The sequence below is a fragment of the Corvus kubaryi genome, unplaced genomic scaffold, assembly GCF_017639235.1.
Source record: "Corvus kubaryi isolate FWS band 111438036 unplaced genomic scaffold, C.kubaryi_AGA036_p1.0 121, whole genome shotgun sequence".
NCBI classification, from domain to species: domain Eukaryota; kingdom Metazoa; phylum Chordata; class Aves; order Passeriformes; family Corvidae; genus Corvus; species Corvus kubaryi.
This window is the reverse complement of record NW_024580656.1, coordinates 1,462,084-1,481,410: the sequence shown is the minus strand read 5'-3', so window position 1 is coordinate 1,481,410 and position 19,327 is coordinate 1,462,084. Positions and strand designations below refer to the sequence as shown.

The window sequence follows — 19,327 nt, the reverse complement described above, 5'->3', positions numbered from 1 at the left end:
GTCCCTGCTCATGGCAGGGGGTGGGATGAGATGTTCTTTAAGGTCCCTTCCCACCCAAAGTATTCTGTAATTCCGGGATTTCTCTGCCTGGACACCCAGTGGGAGCGGGAACATTCCCACTCTGGCCTTGTGCCCATCCCCTCTCCAGGCATTCCCTGCCTCAGGGATGGATCTCTGCACTCCCAGCCTGTGCAGAGGGTGGAAATGGATGAGATTTAAGGCCCCTTCCAACCCAAATCACTCTGTTGAAAATGTGGCCACCCCGTGGCCCTGGTCCCCTCTGGTCCCAGGCCAGCCTGGTGTGCCACGACCCCGAGAAATGCAGGAACTGCACCTTGGCACAGAGAGGTTTTCATTAGTGAGGTCCTCAGCAGCATCTTCATCACGGCTGCATCGTTCAGCTTCCTGGCAAAACCCCCCCAGGATGCCCTCAGCCCGGCTGTGACCCTGCTTCTCCTCTCTGTGTCCCCTCAGAGTGCAAGGATGTGAACAAGGTGGCCTACTGCCCGCTCGTCCTCAAGTTCAAGTTCTGCAGCCGGACCTACTTCCGACAGATGTGCTGTAAAACCTGCCAGGGGCACTAGGACACGGCGGGACACAGTGGGACCCTCGTGGCAAAACTGGAAGGCCAAAGCTCTGCCAGAGGGCCGCCGAGCCGTGCCCTCCCTCTCCGCCCTGGGAATCTCCCCTGGCTCCGTTCGCACTTCCAGCAGGAGCCGGCGTCCCCCAAACCCCTCCCCCACAGACCCCCGTGGCCCCCGAGCTTCACCATGGCAGGTTCCCAGTTAAACCACTGCAGCCCCAGCTGGATGAGTGCTGGGAGAGGGGGGAGCTGGGCAGAGCAGGGACTTTACTTGAAATTCTGACGTTGTTATTTATTAGTAGCGGCCGAGAGCCACCGAGGGAAGCGGCACCACTCGCCCCGCTCCTGCCTCATCCCGCTCCGTGTCCTCTGGGCACCACCACGGGGCTCGAGCACCCCCGGGGCTGCTGCCCTTCCCTCGGGATCCCAGGGGAGACAGGGAGGAGGGCTCAGGTGCCTCGTGGCGTGGCGCTGGGTGAAGAGGAGCCACTGTGGGGAGTGGGGTTGGAGCAGGGGTTTTGCCCCCTTGGTTTGCGCCCTGTCGCCTCGGGACTGGCAGCAGGGGACAGGGAGCAGGTCACCCCGTGAGCAGAGCGGTGACACCAGTTTCACTGGGAGAGGGGGTTCTCCAAACTCTCGTGGCGACCGACTTGGATTGGGGTGTTGCCCTGTTTGTCCTTAACGCCTTTGTCACTTTTAGGACCAGTTTGTATCCCTCGAAGCACGAGCTGAGCTGGGGGCAGAGGCGTGCTCGGGGCCGCGGGGCTGCGCCAGGCTCAGGGAGCAGAGCGAGGAGGATGCAGGACAGGATCGCTCCTGCCACAGTGTCCCCAGGGCCTGGCACGGCAGGGCCCTGCCCAGACATCGCCTCAGCCTCTGCTGCGGCCTCACTTCCAAAGGTGCTTGACTTCCAAAGGTGCTTTGCCTCCAAAAGGTGCTTTGCCTGCGAAGGCAGCCTGGCCATGTGTGGCTGTAGCCTTGAGGTGCCAGTCCCAGTGCCACCCACTCCTCTGCCCGCAGGAGGCCTCCAGTGATGGGAAAAAGAGCAGGCTTGAAATTCCTCCAGGTCACCTCATGGCCAAACCCAGGCCAATCTCTCCACGGGCCGCCCATGGAGGAGATCTGACTTCAACTCTCCAAAGCATGTGCTTTTTGTTAGCATTTTAATTGTTATTAACTACGATTATTTTCAGGCCTTTCCACATCACAGCAATGGGAAACCTTTGTCCAAAGCCATGTTTCGTTCCCTTGGGGCCATCCCTACGGTGCAGGGAGGGGACAGCCCCCTTCCCCCAGAGCAGAGCCCCCGTGTGTTCCCTCCCAGCTGTATTTTTGTGTCCACCTGCTCCTCCAGCCGATCGCAGCTTCTCTGGTGCTCAGCAAACCTCGTTTCTCTTCCTTCCTGGTGCCACGCTCCGTTCTGACGTTTCTGGGTGAGGGGAGGGGGTGTTTTCATCGTTTTTGTATCGATATATATCTACTGGCCAATGTTTAACATACTAACTCTGAGGAGGAGCGACGTAAGGCATGAATTATAATAAAGGAGTAGCTACGATCCCGGGCACAGCTTCTGCTCCCAGTCGTGTTCCTCGAGCCCGGGGTTTGGCCAGGGCACTCACAGCACCACAATTCACACCAAAGGAGGGGTTTGGAAGCAGGGGAGGGTTCTCCCTGGGGGCCGGAGCAGGTTGGAAAGGTGGGGATGCAGCCAGAGCTGCTCCAGGATATGTGGGAACACTTTCCCCCTTGGCACCCCATGGCACAGAGAGCCTGTGTTGGTAATGCTGGGCCAGCAGGGGAGGGGGGATTCTGCCCCTCTGCCCCGCTCAGCTGAGACCCCACCTGCAGAGCTGCCCCAGCCCTGGGGAACAACATCAGGAGCACGGGGAGCTGCTGGAGCCACTCCAGAGGAGGCCACGGAGATGCCCCAAGGGCTGGAGCCCCTCTGCTCTGGAGCCAGGCTGGGAGAGCTGCGGGTGCTCACCTGGAGAGGAGAAGGCTCCAGGGAGAGCTCCGAGCCCCTTGCAGGGCCTAAAGGGGCTCCAGGAGAGCTGCAGAGGGACTGGGGACAAGGCATGGAGGGCCAGGACCCAGGGAATGGCTTCCCAGTGCCAGAGGGCAGGGCTGGATGGGATCTTGGGAAGGAATTGTTCCCTGGGAGGGTGGTGAGGCCCTGGCACAGGGTGCCCAGAGCAGCTGTGGCTGCCCCTGGATCCCTGGCAGTGCCCAAGGCCAGGCTGGACATTGGGGCTTGGAGCAGCCTGGGACAGTGGGAGGTGTCCCTGCCCATGGCAGGGGTGGGACTGGATGGGCTTTAAGGTCCCTTCCCACCCAAACCCTTCTGTGACTCTGCAGGGGACAGTGGGGACACGGTGGCCCAGAATTCTGCTTTTCTCTGCACCTCAAGAGGGGCCTCTTTTATTAAAAACAAACAAACAAAAAAAAGCAGCAACCAAAAGCATCCTGCTCCTAAAGCCACCCCCAGCACTGACTGACCACCCCTGGACAGGTGATATTCAGCTGTCACCGCAGGGTGAGGGGAAAGGTCTCACCGAAGCTCTGAGCATCCCTGCCGGGCTCTGTCCAGCAGCCGCTCCCTCCCCAGCTCGGTGACACCGAGCAGCAGCAGAGGTGGTGACACCCAGGGCAGGGCCACCCCGAAGTCCCCTGGTAGCAAAGGCACCGTTGTCCTCGCCACCCCCACAAACGTGCAGAATGAGGAAGTGAGGGGAGGGAAAGTAATTCGTCACAATCAGCAGAAAGGCAAAAAAGAATCGCTCTGGGATGGCCCCGGGCCGGCGGTGACAGCAGCCCCGAGCGCCCCGGGCCGGGGAGGGACACGGGGACATCATGGTGAGTGCGAGCGGGGTCCTCCTGGGGACCCCACCCTGCTCCCCTCGGGCAGCCCGGGGTGTCACCTCCTGCTCTGCCACCTCAGGGCTGCCCCTGCCCTGCCCTGCCCTGCTCCCAGCGCGGTCCCTCGCTGCTTTGGGAGGTGCCAGGGGCCTGCCCCATGTCCCTGCTGGAGAGGGGACGGTGCGGCCCAGCTTGGGGACGGGGGCTGGGGAGGCACCGGGGTGAGGAGCAGCCGGGGGTGGGTGTGGGGGGCTGGGGGCTGCTGTCCCCCAGGACAGGATAGGGACCGCCTGTCTGGCACAGGTTTGGATTTTGCCGTCACTGCTGTGGCACCCACGGGACAGCTTTGTGTCCTCACTGGTGCTTCTGGTCTCAGCACTGGTGGTGCTGGTGGGGCAGAGTGTGGGGTGGGGGTGGCAGCCCCAGGCCAGGAGGGACCCCCTGGGTGCTGGTCCCCATGGTCAGACCTTGCAGACCCAGGGGCCAGAGGCTGCAGGGAGGATGTGGGGCTGCTGGGAGGGCAGCAGCCACTTCTAGAAGCTGATCTGGAGGCAGAAGAGGAAGATGAAAGCTCTCAGAATTAGGAAGATGCTCAGACTTGGGGTAAGGGGCTGCCACAGCTGTGTCCTTGCAGCTCACAGCTCTGCTCCCCCCGTGCCTGGGGGTGATGCTGTCCCCAGCTATTTGCACCCAGACAGGAAGGGGACAGGGGACAGTGGCCAGGCTGAAACCTTCTGCCGCCCACGCTTGTGGCTGTCACCTCCGAGAGGCTGCTCAGATGCTGTCACCGAAGATGCTTCCACTGTCCCCTCCTCGCCACCTGCAGTTTTTCTGTGGCTTCCTGAAGGACCAAGGGACTCTGCAGCCACGACCCGGACCCCTGCCAGGGCCCAGCCCCAGGGCCAGCCCCCATCCCCAACCCCTGCCCGTGCCTGGCTGTGACACTGATGTGACAAACTTGCTGCTGCTCCTCCTCCTCTCAAGGCTTTCTGGTGGTTTTAAGGTGTTGCTGCTTCTGGGCTCAGCCTATCTCGACTCAAAAGGTGCCACCTTGGGCTGCATCCGCTCCTTGCTCGAGGCTTGCAGGGTTCCTTTGTGGTTTGACCTCAGCTTTGAAGAAAAACACCATGTTTTGCAAGTGCTGCCGCAGGGCTGCTCCCCTCCCTGCCCAGGAGCATCCTGGCCCTGGGCACAGGGGTGGTGACAGTGCCCATCCCGCAGCTGGGGGTGCTGAGGGGCTCCTCATGTGTCACCTGTCACCTCTGGAGCAAAGTCCCTCATGCGCAGGGGCTGCAAAGGGCACCTGGAAGGTGGAGGGGGGACAAAAGCTTCTCCCTGCTTGGCATGAGGGTGGAATGGCTTGGTCCAGGCCCCCTTCCCTGGGCAGCTTTGGCCTGGGGCTGGACAGAGGAGGGGACTGAGAAACTGCTGCCCCAAACCTCTGGAATATTAATCTGTGCCCCCACTCCCCGCTGGGGTGTCACCTGCAGCCCCATCCCATGGGGGCTCCCTGGGCACTGAGCTCAGGCAGTACCAGGGTTTAAGGGATTCTAATTCCTCTGCATCCTGATTTTACCCAGTTCAGTGAACCCTGGCCCTGCAAACTGCCCGTGGCAGGCTCAGGGAGGCCAGGCACGCTCAGTGCTCCCAGAAACAGGGCAGGAACACCCAGAGCTCTGCAGACAGCCACGACAAACCCTTCATGTACCGTGAGGCGGTGTTTTCCTCGCAGCTGGGCTGCACCAGGTGCCCCAGCAGGGCCAGGAAAGCCCTTGAGCTGGGCCAGAGGAAGAGGAGGTGAAAACAGCACTGACAGCTCTGAGCAGTCGTGGGGCTGAAGGACAATCTCTGGGTGTCAGCTCGAAACCTTTGAGCTCTCGGTGCAGGAAATCCTATCTGACTTAACGTGGCCTCGATCAGCAGCCCAGAGTTTGGGGCGATGGGGACAGGGCACAGAGGTGTTTGTCTGCCCATGGGCTCTCTCTCCCGAAGCCCAGGGTTTGGACCAGGCTGAGGTGAAGCTGGGAAACTCCTGGGGCCTCTGGCAGCTCCCTGGGTGACACCACGGTGACCTGGAGAGGACGGCTGAGCCTGCCGGTGTTTTTCCAGATGGGTTTTCTGGGGGATATTAGGATGAAGGCAAGAAAAAGGCCCATAAACAACAACCAGGAGGAAGAGGAGAAGCTCCCTGAGTGGTGTCAGGCTGTGTGAGCAGCCCTGGACCCCCTGAGCCCCCTGAGCTGACCCAGCTCTGTGCACCCCAAGAGGAGGTGGTGGGACAACACAGCCAGAAGCCCCTTCAGCAGCTGTGGGGGCTTGACTTGCATTTGGGGTTTGGAGAGGGGGCACAGGGGGTGTTTGGGGTTGCAGAGCCCAGGGAGGAGGGAGATGGACAGGGGAGCAGCACGTGATGGAGCCGGCTTGTGACAAACACCCCAGGGTGGTGGTGGGGGGGTGGGGGCACCCAGCAAAAATCAGGGGCTGCCAGGAGCCTCCAAAGGTGTCAGGATCCAGAATCCTGAAATCTTGACAGCCTGCAGGAAATTCAAGCAAAAGGGGAAGAGAAGAAGAAAAGGGAACTGGAAAGAGTAAGAGGCCAGGGCTGATGGGGGAGAAGTGAAATCGGTGACAGGAGCAAGGGGGGTGAAAGAGGAACCGCGGGGATGGGGACAGAGGGGCCACAGACCAGTCTAGATGGGGCATCCCCTCCTGGGCACCGTGCCGGGGGCCACATGGGCACCACAGCTGTGCCCAGCTTGTTTCTGGAGACATCGAGGGTGAGGGAAGGCCTTTGGATGGCTTTTGCATGATGAAATCCCCCCTTCCCAGCCCAGGGCTGTGTTTACCCCACAAGGGCTGAAATCCCAGCCCAGTTCTGCTGCTGCCCCACAGCCCCCAGGGGACAGAGCTGGGCGAGTTGGGGATAGTTGGGCAGAGGGTGCTGGCATCTTCCTGGGCAGAGGGTGCTGGCATCTTCCTGGGCAGAGCGAAGGGGGACAGGGGCACAGTGGTGCAAGGAGGATGTGGGGGTGCAGAGGATGCCACCACCACCCTTCCCCTGCGTTGTTCTGGCTCACAATCTCTGCATCAACTGCTTCTTTATCCTTCATTAACCCGGGTGAGGGGGGCTGGGGCAGCTCCTGTTTGCTCCTCTCCGGCTGCCCGGAGGTGAGGAGCGATCTAGAGGGTTGGGACAAGCCCCAGAGCACTGAATTTCCAGCTTTGAGAGTTCCCAGGGTGGTCAAACCCCTCCGTTTGCACCGCGAGGTGCCTGGTTTGGAGTGACAGCTGAGCCGGGGACCGGTCCCAGCTGCTGCTCCGGGGGTCAGAGCCAGCCCTGGTGGCAGGAGGTGGCCCTGGTGGCAGGAGGCGGCCCCGGCACAGTCGCTGTGTCCCTGTGCCCCCAGGGCAGCAAGGAGCGCTTCCACTGGCAGAGCCACAATGTCAAGCAGAGCGGCGTGGACGACATGGTGCTGCTGTCCAAGATCTCCGAGGAGGCCATCGTGGAGAACCTCAAGAAGCGTTTCATGGACGATTTCATCTTTGTATCCTTGCCCAGGCAGTGGGGACAGGCACAGGGAGCAGCAGGGATGGGCTCCTAGGCTTTGTCGGGGCGCGGCAAACTGGAGCTGCCCCAGTGCTTGCTGTGTCCTGTGTCCTGCTGGGACGGGATTGGGATGGGCTGGGGGAACGTCGCCATTCCCGAGCTGAGCTGCACTTGGCAGAGACACAGCACCCAAACCCCCTGTCCTGCCATGCCCCAGGACCCACTTTGCAGCCACAGAGCCCCGAGCAAAGCCCCGCAGTGTCCCTCTGTCCCTGCACACCGGGAACCCCCTGCCTGTGACGGGGGTGGCAGCAGTCTCCCCGGTGGCAGCAGTGACCATCGTCCCCCGTTGGTGTCACCCACCCCCAGCGATGCCCACAGCATGTCCTGGCTGCTCTGCACCCCCCACAAATCCAGGCAAGTCCCGGGTGGAGCGGGAGCATCCCCGCAGGCACGAGGCGGAGGTGCCACCCCTCGTCCCCAGCGGTGCCAGGACACGGGGGACACCGTCACCCAGCGCAGGGGACACGGAGCGGCTCCAGCTCCCTGCTGCCATCCCTGAGCTGGCACTGCCGGGTGCCACAGCTCTGGAGGAGGACGGGGACGTGTCCCCAAGCCTTGCTCACCCCACACCCGCCTGGGGACGTGGCCCCGGTACCATCCCAGCTCGCTGCTCCCCAGTGCGGGGGTGGCTGTCCCTGCTGGGGACAAGGAGCAGAGCCCCGAGGGGCACAGCAGGGCACGGGGAGGGCTCAGCCCGGGCTGAGGCTCCTGCCCACGCCGCTGCATTTCCCCTGAAGATGTGACTCTGTCCTTACAAGGCGATGCTGTGACTCAGCCACCTCCCGCCACAGCCCTGGGGCTTTGCACGCGTTTGGGGCTTGGTTTGGAGTTGGCTTTTTGGGGGTTTTTTTTGGTTTTGGTTGTTGTTGTTGTTGTTTTTTGAGGGGAAAAATACCCCAAGCAGCCTCTCTCTTCCTTTTTTTTTCTGTGCTGCTGCACGCAGAGCTCTGTCCAACCATGACTCAACATCCCAAGCTTCTGCATTTCGCAGAAAAGCTCCCTCTTCCTGCCCTCCGGCTGCTCGCCCCCTGCCCCACTGTCCCACTGCCAGCTGGGACACAAATAGGATATCAAAGGCTTGGGATGACCCCACCTGCTCCATCCCCAACCTCCATCTCCTCGCCGTGCTGGGGGCTCATCCCCACCCCGCTGCCGCACCAATTCCAGGTGCAATTCCCTGCTTTTCCGTGCTCTGCCCGCACTGAGTGACTCGGGGATGCTGCCGGGAAGGCAGCAGAGTGGCTGCTGGGCAGGGAAAGGCAGGAGCTGCAGTTCCTCTCCTCTTCGTGCCTCAGTTTCCCTGGATGTAATACCAGGATGGGCTCCTGCTGCAAAAGGAGCGTGAGCAGAGGGTGAATTCCAGGAGGCTGCGGGATGCTGGAGAAGCTTTTGGAGCCAATCCTCAGCCAGGCCAGGGAGTTGAGGGGATGCTCCTACAGCCATCACACCCCAGGGGACACTCCGGGGCCGAGGATGCGCTGGGAGTGCCCCAAGCCACGGCAGCAGAGCAGCTCTGCCTGTGCCGAGCTGGAATCCCTCGTGGCATTCCTGGTGCAGCTGCCAGGACGTGGCAGGGACCCCATACCCACCTTCCTGCCTGCGGGGTGGGATTGGGCAGTGGGAAGGGGGGACATGGGACGGGACACACGGCCCTTGACCTGCTGCCCAGACCTACATCGGGCCCGTGCTGATCTCCGTGAACCCCTTCAAGCAGATGCCGTATTTCACCGACCGGGAGATCGAGCTGTACCAGGGCGCGGTGAGGCTGCCGGGGGCAATTCGGGGTTATTCCGTGCAAAATCCCCAGGAGCGTCCCCTGAGGGTCCCCATCCTCCACAGCCCCGTGGCTGCTGCAGGGGTCAGTCTCCAAACGAGAGACCCAGCAGCAAATTCACATTCCTGGGAAATTCAGCTCAGAAATGCACACTAAAGCAACCCAAACATGGTAAAACACAGCTCAGCCCCAGCGAGCTTCCCAAGGAGGAGGGGAGGGTTAGGAAACCCCAGACATGCTGCTGATGAGCCAATGTTTGTGGGAAGAGGCTGACTGTCACATGGGCACAGTGAGGGGGATTTGGGGAGCTGGGGGCTGCTCTGTGCTCAGCCCTGCTGTCCCTGTGCCTTGTTTAGGGTCAGTATGAGAAGATTGATTCCCCTGTGGGCAGTTAAGGGGTTTGGGGAGGGGAGCTGGGGGCTGCTCTGTGCTCAGCCCCATTGTCCCTGTCCCCCGGTTAGGCCCAGTATGAAAATCCCCCCCACATCTACGCCCTGACTGACAACATGTACCGGAACATGCTGATCGACGGGGAGAACCAGTGTGTCATCATCAGGTACTGGGGGACACTGGGGCACAGCTGGGGTGTCACTGCCCCTGGGGACATCTGTCCCCACCACCCCTTCAGTCCAGGGGTTTCCCAGCTAAGATGCAGCTGAAGAGTGGTGGCTCCTGGGCTCTGGGGTGTCTGGAGGAACCCCCTGGGCCACCAGACAAGGCTGTGACCAGGGGGGTCCCAGGCAGGGCCAGAGCCTTGTGCAATGCAGCTCTCCGGGGCAGTGTTGCAAGGGGGATGGTCAGGATGTGGGGCAAGGCCGGACACTTCCCTCTGCGGCTCCCAAGTCTCCCTCTTCCCCTTCTAAATCCGGTGACAAGAAATTCAATGTCGCCTGGAGCAGCTCAGTGAGCCACGCTTTGCTCACAGCGATACCCCTGGGCAGCCCCGTCCAAGGGGGGTGGCCACAGTCCCCAAAACTCGCTGTCACCCTCTGGTCCTGCTCCAGGACCCACCCCAAAACCCTCAGGACGGGTGGCTCTAGTGGGGGCATTTCACATCTCCTCTGTTTTGGCGTTTGCACAGCGGAGAAAGCGGAGCCGGGAAAACGGTGGCAGCAAAATACATCATGGGCTACATCTCCAAAGTGTCTGGGGGTGGGGAGAAGGTCCAGGTAGGTCTGTTGTCCCCCCTGCCACCTATCATGTCACCTCCCAACTGACCCCCACCACGCCGGCCCATAATCCCCAGAGCTGATGGTGGCCCTGTGGCCACTCCAGACCTGGGGACACGCAAAGCCCCAGATCTGTCCCCAGGCCTGGAGGGGGACCCAGCTGTGCTCAGCCCTCCCCTGCTCTGTCCCCAGCACGTGAAGGACATCATCCTGCAGTCTAACCCGCTGCTGGAGGCCTTTGGAAACGCCAAAACTGTCCGGAACAACAACTCCAGCCGCTTTGTAAGTGCCAGGGCAGTCGCAGGCGGGTGCAGGGGGTCAGCGCTGCAGCACAGTCACTGACCCAGCTGGGTTGGAAAGTTGACCTTTGAGATCGAGTCCAACACTGCCAAGGCCACCACTGGGCCATGTCCCCAAGTGCCACATCCACACGGCTTTTAAATCCCTGCAGGGATGGTGACTCCACCACAATCTGTTCCAGTGCCTGACCATGCTTTCAGTGAAGGATTTTTTCCTCATATCCAATCTAAATCTCCCCTGGGGCAACGTGAGGCTGTTTCCTCTTGTCCTGTCGCCTATCACCTGGGAGAAGAGACTGACCCCACCTGGCTCCAACCTCCTTTGGGGCAGCTGAGAGAGCGATGAGGTCTCCACATGAACCATAAAGTCTTCAGCCAGGGATTGCAAATCCCAGCATCCCAAAAAATGCGGTGGGGAAGGGGTTGAGGAGAATGAGGAATGAGGAATCCCCCCAGCCAGGGCCACAGCTCTGAGCAGAATCTGTGCCGGAGCAGGGAAAATACTTCGAGATCCAGTTCAGCCGGGGCGGAGAACCCGACGGGGGCAAGATCTCCAACTTCCTGCTGGAGAAGTCGCGCGTGGTGAGCCAGAACGAGTGCGAGAGGAATTTCCACATCTACTATCAGGTATGGGGGTGGCCTGAAGCCACCAGGCTGCAGAGGGAGGCCAGGAGCTGGGTGACCACAGCCCTGTGTCCCCTCCCAGCTCATCCAAGGGGCATCCCAAGAGCAGCGGCAGAATTTGGGCATCATGAGCCCGGATTATTACTTCTACCTGAACCAGACAGACACCTACCAGGTGGAGGGCACAGATGACCGCAGCGACTTCCATGAGACCGTGGTGAGTGCCCAGGAGGGAGGGGAGTCCCCAAAGGCTCTGGGGCCGGGCGGGGGCTCACGGGGTCCCTGCACCCCCAGAACGCCATGCAGGTCATCGGCATCCGCGGTGAGGACCAGCAGCTGGTGCTGCAGATCGTGGCAGGGATCCTGCACCTGGGCAACATCAGCTTCCGCGAGGAGGGCAACTACGCCCGGGTGGAGAACGCTGACTGTGAGTAGCCAAGCGGCTCCAGGGGACAGCTGGGGACGGTCACAGGGGCCCTCAGGAATGAGTGGCAAACTGGCAATGGAATCGTCTGCCCGGGGAGGTGGTGGAGTCACCGTCCCTGGATGTGTTTAAAAAAGGACTGGGCGTGGCACTCAGTGGCGTGGTTTAGTTGATGAGGAGGTGTTAAGGTCGTAGGCTGGACTTGATGATCTCAAAGGTCTTTTCCAACCTAGTTCATCCTTTGATTCTGTGGCTGTGTCACAAATCCCCTGGTGGAGGAGGAAGGCAGCAGCAGCACCTTCCCCATGTTAGACATGGGGAAACTGAGGCAGCGAGCAACTGGCTCAGCCAGAACTTAATTAGCCAGGGGTGATGGCAGGTGTCACTTTGGGAGAGGAAGGACGCATCCCATGTCCCCAGTCATTGTCCCACTGCTGTCCTTCGCACTTGGATGGGGCTGAGGGCTTCAACCGTGGCTGGAGCCGGGTGGGGAGGACACAGCCCTGACCACCCCCGCTCTGCCCAGCCCTGGCCTTCCCTGCCTACCTGCTGGGGGTCGACCAGGAGCGCCTCAACGAGAAGGTCACCAGCAGGAAAATGGACAGCAAGTGGGGCGGCCGCTCCGAGTCCATCACCGTCACCCTCAACGTGGAGCAGGCGGCCTACACCCGCGACGCGCTGGCCAAGGGGCTCTACGCTCGCGTCTTCGACTTCCTCGTGGAGGTGCGTGGGCCTGAGAGGGGATGATCACCCCCTGCTCCAGGATCAAGCCAATCCCACCGCCCTGCACCCACACTGTCCCCTCTGTCCCCGCAGTCCATCAACCGGGCGATGCAGAAGCCATACGAGGAGTACAGCATCGGGGTGCTGGACATCTACGGCTTCGAGATATTCCAGGTGTGTGTGGCTGTGCTGTAGGAGCCCAGCTGGGAATGTCCTGCCCTGCTCCCACAGCAAGGACAGCACCTGGATCAGGTGGCCTCGAGAAGGGTTCCTGGAGTAGCACCCAAGCACTGCTGGTTGGGGTCCCCCCAATGAGCCAGAGGAGCAGAAGACAACTCAGCACCATTTTCTCTTCCATCTCCCATGCAGAAAAACGGCTTTGAGCAATTCTGCATTAACTTTGTGAACGAGAAGCTGCAGCAGATCTTCATCGAGCTCACCCTGAAGGCAGAGCAGGTACAGGGGGCTGGGCTGGGGACTGTGGGGCTGTGCCAGCACCGAATTCCTGCAGCCCAATTCCTGCAGCCCTCTCCTCCCCGGCACCAGTGGAGCAGGGGGTCTGCAGCACATCCCAGGGGCTCGGGGCCCACCCAGCTGTCCCTGTGTTTCCCCAGGAGGAGTATGTGCAGGAGGGGATCAAGTGGACGCAGATCCAGTACTTCAACAACAAGGTGGTGTGTGACCTGATAGAGAACAAGCTGGTGAGTGGGGTCCCCTCTGCCGGGGAGGCTTTTTGGGGAGCAGAGGCACCCAGAGACAGGGGGCTGGGTGGGTGCTGAAACCAGTCCTGCCAGGGAGCAGAGAATCCCAGACTGGTTTGGGTTAGCAGGAACCTTAAAGCCCACCCAGTGCCACCCCTGCCATGGGCAGGAACACCTTCCACTATCCCAGGGTGCTCCAAGCGCCATCCAGCCCGGCCTTGGACACTTCCAGCATCCGTGAGAGAGCACCAGCTCTAAGCTATGGCTCAGCAGGAAGCAGCAGTGCCCAGGTGCAGGATTGGGCCCTGCCACACCCATGGCTTCCCTGTCCCTGTCCCAGAACCCTCCCGGGATCATGAGTGTCCTGGATGACGTGTGTGCCACCATGCACGCCACGGGCGAGGGCGCCGACCAGACCCTGCTGCAGAAGCTGCAGGCGGCCGTGGGCACCCACGAGCACTTCAACAGCTGGAACTCAGGCTTTGTCATCCACCACTACGCTGGCAAGGTAGGCAGGGCACCCCAAACCCCACACCCTGTGCCCCACAGCCCCACCCACCGCAGCTGAGGTCCCCTCCTGTCCCATCAGGTGTCCTACGATGTGAACGGCTTCTGCGAGCGCAACCGGGACGTGCTGTTCACCGACCTGATCGAGCTCATGCAGAGCAGTGAATAGTGAGTCTGGCAGTGCTGGGGTCCTGGGGCACCCCAAAAGGGCTGGGGCACAGGGCAGAGTCCTCAACATCCAGACCTTAAGGGCTGGTCCTGCCTTTGTGGGCATCACAGCTTCGCATCGCATCCTGCATCGCTCCATGGGCACTGGGGGCTCCAGGGCTGGGCAGAGTGGGATCATCCACCACTGGGATCATCCACCAGTGGGATCATCCACCACTGGGATCATCCACCAGCTCTGGTGGGTGGTCAGGGAGGAGGGACTCAGCCCCACAGTCCAGGATTTCCCAGCAGCAGAAGGCAGAGCTGGAGCTGGCCTCAGCTCAGGCCGTGCTGAGCCTGGGGACCCTGGCAGCTCTCACCTGGGGACTGTCACCTCCCTTCCAGCGGTTTCATCCGGATGCTTTTCCCAGAAAAACTTGATTCTGACAAAAAGGGAAGACCGACCACCGCAGGCTCCAAAATCAAGGTATGTCCCATGGGCTGCAGAGCAGCAGCTCCTCTGGGGCGGTGGCAGGGACTGTGCTCCCACCGCCCCCTTTGATGCTACAGAGCTCGATATTTGCACCAGAAACAGGCCAACGACCTGGTGAACACACTCATGAAGTGCACCCCACACTACATCCGCTGCATCAAACCCAACGAGACCAAGAAACCGCGGGACTGGGAGGAGAGCAGGTAACCAGGAGCCCACAGAGCCCAGGGAACGTGACCCTGGGCATGGAGATGTGGCCAGGACCAGCTTTCCTCCAAAAACTGCAGCCCTGGGCTGGTCCCTCCGAGCTGTTCAGACCCAGCAGAGCACACGGAGCGTGTGGGGACACATTGCCCTCTTTAGGTGCATCTTTAGGTCCCCTCATGCCCTGTTGTCCCACATTGTCCCTCCCTGCTCCACAGGGTGAAGCACCAGGTCGAGTACTTGGGGTTGAAGGAGAACATCCGGGTGCGCCGGGCAGGGTTCGCCTACCGCCGCCTCTTCCACAAGTTCCTGCAACGGTGAGCGGCTGCTGGCGTGGGGCTGGCAGATCCCACAGCCCAGCCATGACCCACAGCACCTCATTAGAGGGAAATTCTTCCCTGTGAGGGTGGGGAGGCCCTGGCACAGCTTCACAGATTAAGAGAGTTGGGGGCATTCAACCCGGAGAGGAAAAGGCTCCAGGGAGACCTCAGAGCCCTTTCCAGACCCTAAAGGGGCTCCAGGAGAGCTGGAGAGGGACTGGGGACAGGGGATGGAGGGACAGGACACAGGGAATGGCTTCCCAGTGCCAGAGGGCAGGGCTGGATGGGATCTTGGGAAGGAATTGTTCCCTGGGAGGGTGAGGAAGCCCTGGAATGGAATTCCCAGAGCAGCTGGGGCTGCCCCTGGATCCCTGGCAGTGTCCCAGGCCAGGCTGGCTGGGGCTTGGAGCAGAACGGACAGTGGGAGGTGTCCCTGCCCACGGCAGATGATTGGAACAAGATGGGCTTTAAGATCCCTCCCAACCCAAACTATTGTGGGATTCTGTGACCCTGGTTTCTCTCCACAGCTATGCCATCCTCACCCCCGAGACGTGGCCGTCGTGGCGCGGGGACGAGCGCCAAGGGGTGCAGCACCTTCTGCGCTCGGTCAACATGGACCCAGACCAGTACCAGATGGGCCGGAGCAAGGTGTTCGTCAAGAACCCCGAGTCGGTGGGTGGCCCTGACCCCTCTGGGGACACTGCCCGTGGCTGGGCATCACTGGGGAGGGTTTGCGGTGTCCTGGCTCAGCACTGCCTGTCCCTGCCAGCTCTTCCTCCTCGAGGAGATGAGGGAGAGGAAATTCGACGGCTTCGCCCGGGTGATCCAGAAGGCCTGGCGCCGGCACATCGCCATCCGCAAATACGAGCAGATGAGAGAGGAGGGTAAGGCTGGGCAAAGACAGGGACACCCCAGAGCCCTTCTAGGGTGCCTTTCAGTGGGACAGCCCAGCTGTCAGAGCAGCAGCCTGGCTCCTGATCATGGCACTAATGGTGATTGGGTGATGGAGGAGCTGGCCCATGAGATGTTGGGACTCTTTTCCCACTCTGAAAGGAGAGCGCAGATTTCCTGCTCCTAGTTCCCGCCGTAGGACAGAACCAGATCCTTGTGCTGTCTCACTCGGCATTTCATGGCCTGCACAGGGATGTGTATCTGAGTATCTGACAGTCAGTGTTGGCAGAAGGATGGGACAAGCCACTGGTCCCTGCCTGACCCCGTCACGGGTTTTCCCAAGCGAGCAGCAAAAAATCAAGGAGGAAAAACCCAGAAAGCAGCTGGGTCCATCCCTCCTTCCCACAGCAGGAGGTTTTCTGAAGGCAGTTAATGGGTTTCAAAGCCAGCCAAGCTCAAGCAGCTGGGATTCCTCCCATGGCATAAAACAAGCCCCACTCCTTGCTGCCATGAACTATGGCTGGTTTGGGGGGCTCTGAGCCACCTGCACAGACCCCTGTCCGACCTGCCCCTCTTCGGGGTCTCTCCAGCTGCCAGCATCCTCTACAACTTCAAAGAGCGGCGCAGGAACAGCATCAACAGGAATTTTGTGGGTGATTACCTGGGCATGGAGGAGCGGCCGGAGCTGCGCCAGTTCCTGGCCAAGCGGGAGCGCATCGACTTCGCCGACTCCATCACCAAATACGACCGGAGGTTCAAGGTACATGGACACCCCTGGGGCTGGGGACCGGCCAAGCTGCAGCTCCTGCTGGCTTCCCTTGGGTGGGATGTGTGTGTGGGGCTTGTGCCCCCCAGCAAACCCCTCCTCACCCCCTTCTCCTGCCCTTTCCCAGCCCATCAAGCGGGATTTCATCCTCACCCCCAAGTACTTCTACCTGATCGGGCGGGAGAAGGTGAAGAAGGGGCCTGAGAAGGGGCAGATCAAGGAGGTGCTCAAGAAGAAGGTGGAGCTGCAGGCGGTGAGCGGCGTCTCGCTGAGGTGTGTCCCTCCCCATGGGCTCTGCATGGCTGGGCGTCCCCTCTCACCTCCAGCAGCCTCTCCACGGCCTGGTGCTCCCCAGTCCCTCATCCACAGGGGCATCCAGCCCTGAGGACGAGGCTCCCCACGGGGTGCTTTGCAGATGGGGCTTTGCATGTCGGGCAGTTTTCCAGCTAAATCGTCTCCAAATTTCGTGGTGGACCCAAGCCCAGTGGGGTCCCCAACTCTCCCCCAGCCCAGCTGGCACCAGCCCTGCCCCCCACTGACACTCCCATGTCCCCCAGCACCAGGCAGGATGACTTCTTCATCCTCCACGAGAACGGTGCCGACAATTTCTTGGAGTCCATCTTCAAGACGGAGCTGATCAGCCTCCTGTGCAAGCGCTTCGAGGAGCTCACCCACTCCAAGTTGCCCCTCTCCTTCAAGGACACGTAAGGATGGGGGCCAGGAGAGGGGACAAAGCAGGACAGGGTCCTGTTACCGCAGCCTCACGGCTTCTGTCACCCCCAGACTACAGTTTCGGGTGAAGAAGGAGGGCTGGGGCGGCGGTGGCACCCGCAACGTCACCTTCGTCAGAGGACAGGGCGATGTGGCCGCCCTCAAAGCTGGAGGCAAAACCCTTACGGTCAGCATCGGGGATGGGCTCCCCAGGAATGCCAGTGAGTGCCAGGGCACTGGGGGGTGGCAGAAGGGGGACGCAGGAACGCTGGGAGCATCAGGGAGGGCTGGGTGTACCCTGTGGGGTTTGTGTCTCACCCAGGAAGGAGCCATTTCTGCTCCGGGGATGGGGCAGCACGGGGAGCTTTGGGGAACAGGGTACAAATGGGGGGACAGCCCCTACAGCTGGCTCTGAGGACTGTCACCTAACGGGGGGCTCGTGTCCCCCCAGAGCCCACAAGGAAGGGGGCAGCGCAGGGCAGAGGTGGCAGCAGGTGTCCAGCGCCCTCCCGAAGTGCCCCACCGGCACCCAGAGGTGAGGAGGGGGTACCAGGGCGGGGGATTCCTGGGGGTGCAGGCCGTGCATGGCCCCCCTCTAATGCCCCCCGGGACGGGGTGTTCCAGGAGCCTGCAGGAACGGGGGTCCCCAGTTCCCCCACAGCGATGGCCGGGCCCAGAGAGACACCTACAAGATGCCCCAGAAGCAGACGCGGGGTCCCCCGGCCGCAGCTCTTCCCGCCCGCAGCGCCGGCCACCAGCCCAGGGCACGGCCCCCATCCGAGCACAACATGGACTTCCTGAACGTGCCTGACCAGGGGGTGGCCGGGTAGGTCCTGTCCCACGTCCCTCTCCCTGCCCCATCCTCCTCTTCCACTGCCACCAGCACCGGGAGATGCTTTCCCCTCTGAGGAGGGAACCAGAGTGGGGCAGTCTGGCTTTGCTGCAGGACACATCTCCCAGGCTCTTGTGCATCCCAGTTCTCCCAGTCCCTGCACTGGGAGCACCCACCTGCAGGCACAGAGCATCCTATGGGTGTGGGGCAGCGGGATGGGCAGCTCATCCTGCCCCAGTAGTCCCAGTCCTTGAACTGGGAGCACTCACCTGCAGGCACAGAGCACCCCATGGGTGTGGGGCAGCAGGGTGGGCAGGATGAGCAGCACATCCCCTGCCCTCCTGCCCTCGCGGTGAGGACTCCATCCCTCCCACCCCTCAGGATGCAGCGCCGGCGCAGCGTGAGCCAGCGGCCGCCCCCTGCCCAGCGCCCCAAGCCCCAGCCCAAGGCGGAGAGGCCGCGGTGCCAGGCGCTCTACCAGTACATCGGGCAGGATGTGGACGAGCTCAGCTTCAACGTTGGGGACGTCATTGACATCCTGATGGAAGGTACCAGGCTCCTGCCCTGCCCAGCTCCTCTCCCTGCTGTGCTGGCACCACACCTGACTTTTTATTCCCTTCCCAGATGCCTCCGGCTGGTGGAAAGGCCGGCTGCACGGCAAGGAAGGGCTTTTCCCTGGGAATTACGTGCAGAAGATCTGAGATGGAGGACAGGAGAGGGTCACCATCCTGCCACCCCACCTCCAGACGCTGTGCCCAAGGTGCCAGTGGTGGCCCTGTGAAGTTTTTCCAGCAACGCTGGCGTGGAGCGAGCGCTTCCTCAGGAGCCCCCCGGACTGTGCCGGTGCCAAGCGCTGGATCCCCTTTAGCTGGGGGTACCCCTGCAGCAAGGACGGGCTCTTTGCTGCTTGTTCGTACCCTGGGACTGAAACTGCCCCGTGGTATGAACAGATTCGTTGTTAATAATTATGGGAAATAACCAGACTCAGCGATTTTGACTCAAATATTGAATTTGGGGGTTGTATTTCACCCTGGTGCCAGCTCCCACTGTCGCTGTGTGACAAGAGCTGTGACAGGGCAGACACAGAGCAGAGGCAGCCCCGTTCCCCCCACAATGAACCCTCCAGAAAACGCTGAATACACAAACCAGCTGTCCCAGGGATCCGGCTCAGGCATCTCCACATCCCGCTGCGGCTCTGGATGGCTCAGCACAGCCGGGGCAGCGGCGAGGCAGAACAGGAGCAGGGTGCTGTCACCACTCCCTGATTTCTCCCAAGAAAACTCCAAGGATCTCTCAGACAAAGCCCACGGAGCTGTCACAGCTTTTCCTGGCGGTGTCAGAGGGGTGCTGGGCCCCGCAGCTGGCGGGGGCCGGGGGTCTCATCCATGAGGGGCCAGGATCGATGCGTGGGGTGGCACCCGCGATGCTCGGCTGGCCCGGCTCCAGGGACATCCCAAAGCCCCGGGGCAGCGGGACAGCTGGGGCTGGGGGTGCTGCGTGGGGGCTGAGGCCCACTCGGGGCTGCTCCAGGAGGTTTTCAGCAGGGAGAGGGAAGAACAGGGCCGGAATGTCCGGCTCATGTCCGGCTCATGTCCGGCTTCCCCCGCTCCCCCCGCCAGGCCCTGCGCCGGAGGAAGTGACGACAGCCTGATCCCACAGAGCCCGGCCTGATCCCACAGCCAGCCCTCCTCTT

The 19,327-nt window shown here is 61.6% G+C and overlaps 2 protein-coding genes across 2 annotated transcripts in view; both read left to right on the top strand.

Moving 5' to 3' along the window:
• The window catches only part of ADAMTS10 (ADAM metallopeptidase with thrombospondin type 1 motif 10), a 61,665-nt gene extending 59,521 nt beyond the window's left edge, over positions 1-2,144 (top strand). The window contains exon 25 of the mRNA XM_042047411.1: positions 475-2,144. Coding sequence (XP_041903345.1) covers positions 475-584 — 110 coding nt within the window. The 3' untranslated portion in view covers positions 585-2,144. The remainder of the gene's footprint in view (positions 1-474) is intronic.
• Positions 2,145-3,329: 1,185 nt separating this feature from the next.
• MYO1F (myosin IF) lies at positions 3,330-18,617 on the top strand. Its single transcript, XM_042047059.1, has 28 exons — positions 3,330-3,436; positions 6,847-6,984; positions 8,719-8,808; positions 9,285-9,379; positions 9,905-9,992; positions 10,185-10,274; positions 10,787-10,918; positions 10,998-11,132; positions 11,210-11,342; positions 11,866-12,062; positions 12,156-12,236; positions 12,432-12,518; positions 12,677-12,763; positions 13,104-13,271; positions 13,353-13,438; positions 13,823-13,904; positions 14,007-14,113; positions 14,333-14,431; positions 14,962-15,106; positions 15,204-15,318; positions 15,916-16,085; positions 16,219-16,364; positions 16,649-16,795; positions 16,875-17,023; positions 17,254-17,337; positions 17,427-17,628; positions 18,016-18,182; positions 18,259-18,617. Exons 1-28 carry the CDS (start codon positions 3,434-3,436, stop codon positions 18,333-18,335), a joined length of 3,300 nt encoding a protein of 1,099 aa, XP_041902993.1. The 5' UTR covers positions 3,330-3,433; the 3' UTR covers positions 18,336-18,617.
• The last annotated feature ends 710 nt before the right edge of the window (positions 18,618-19,327 follow it).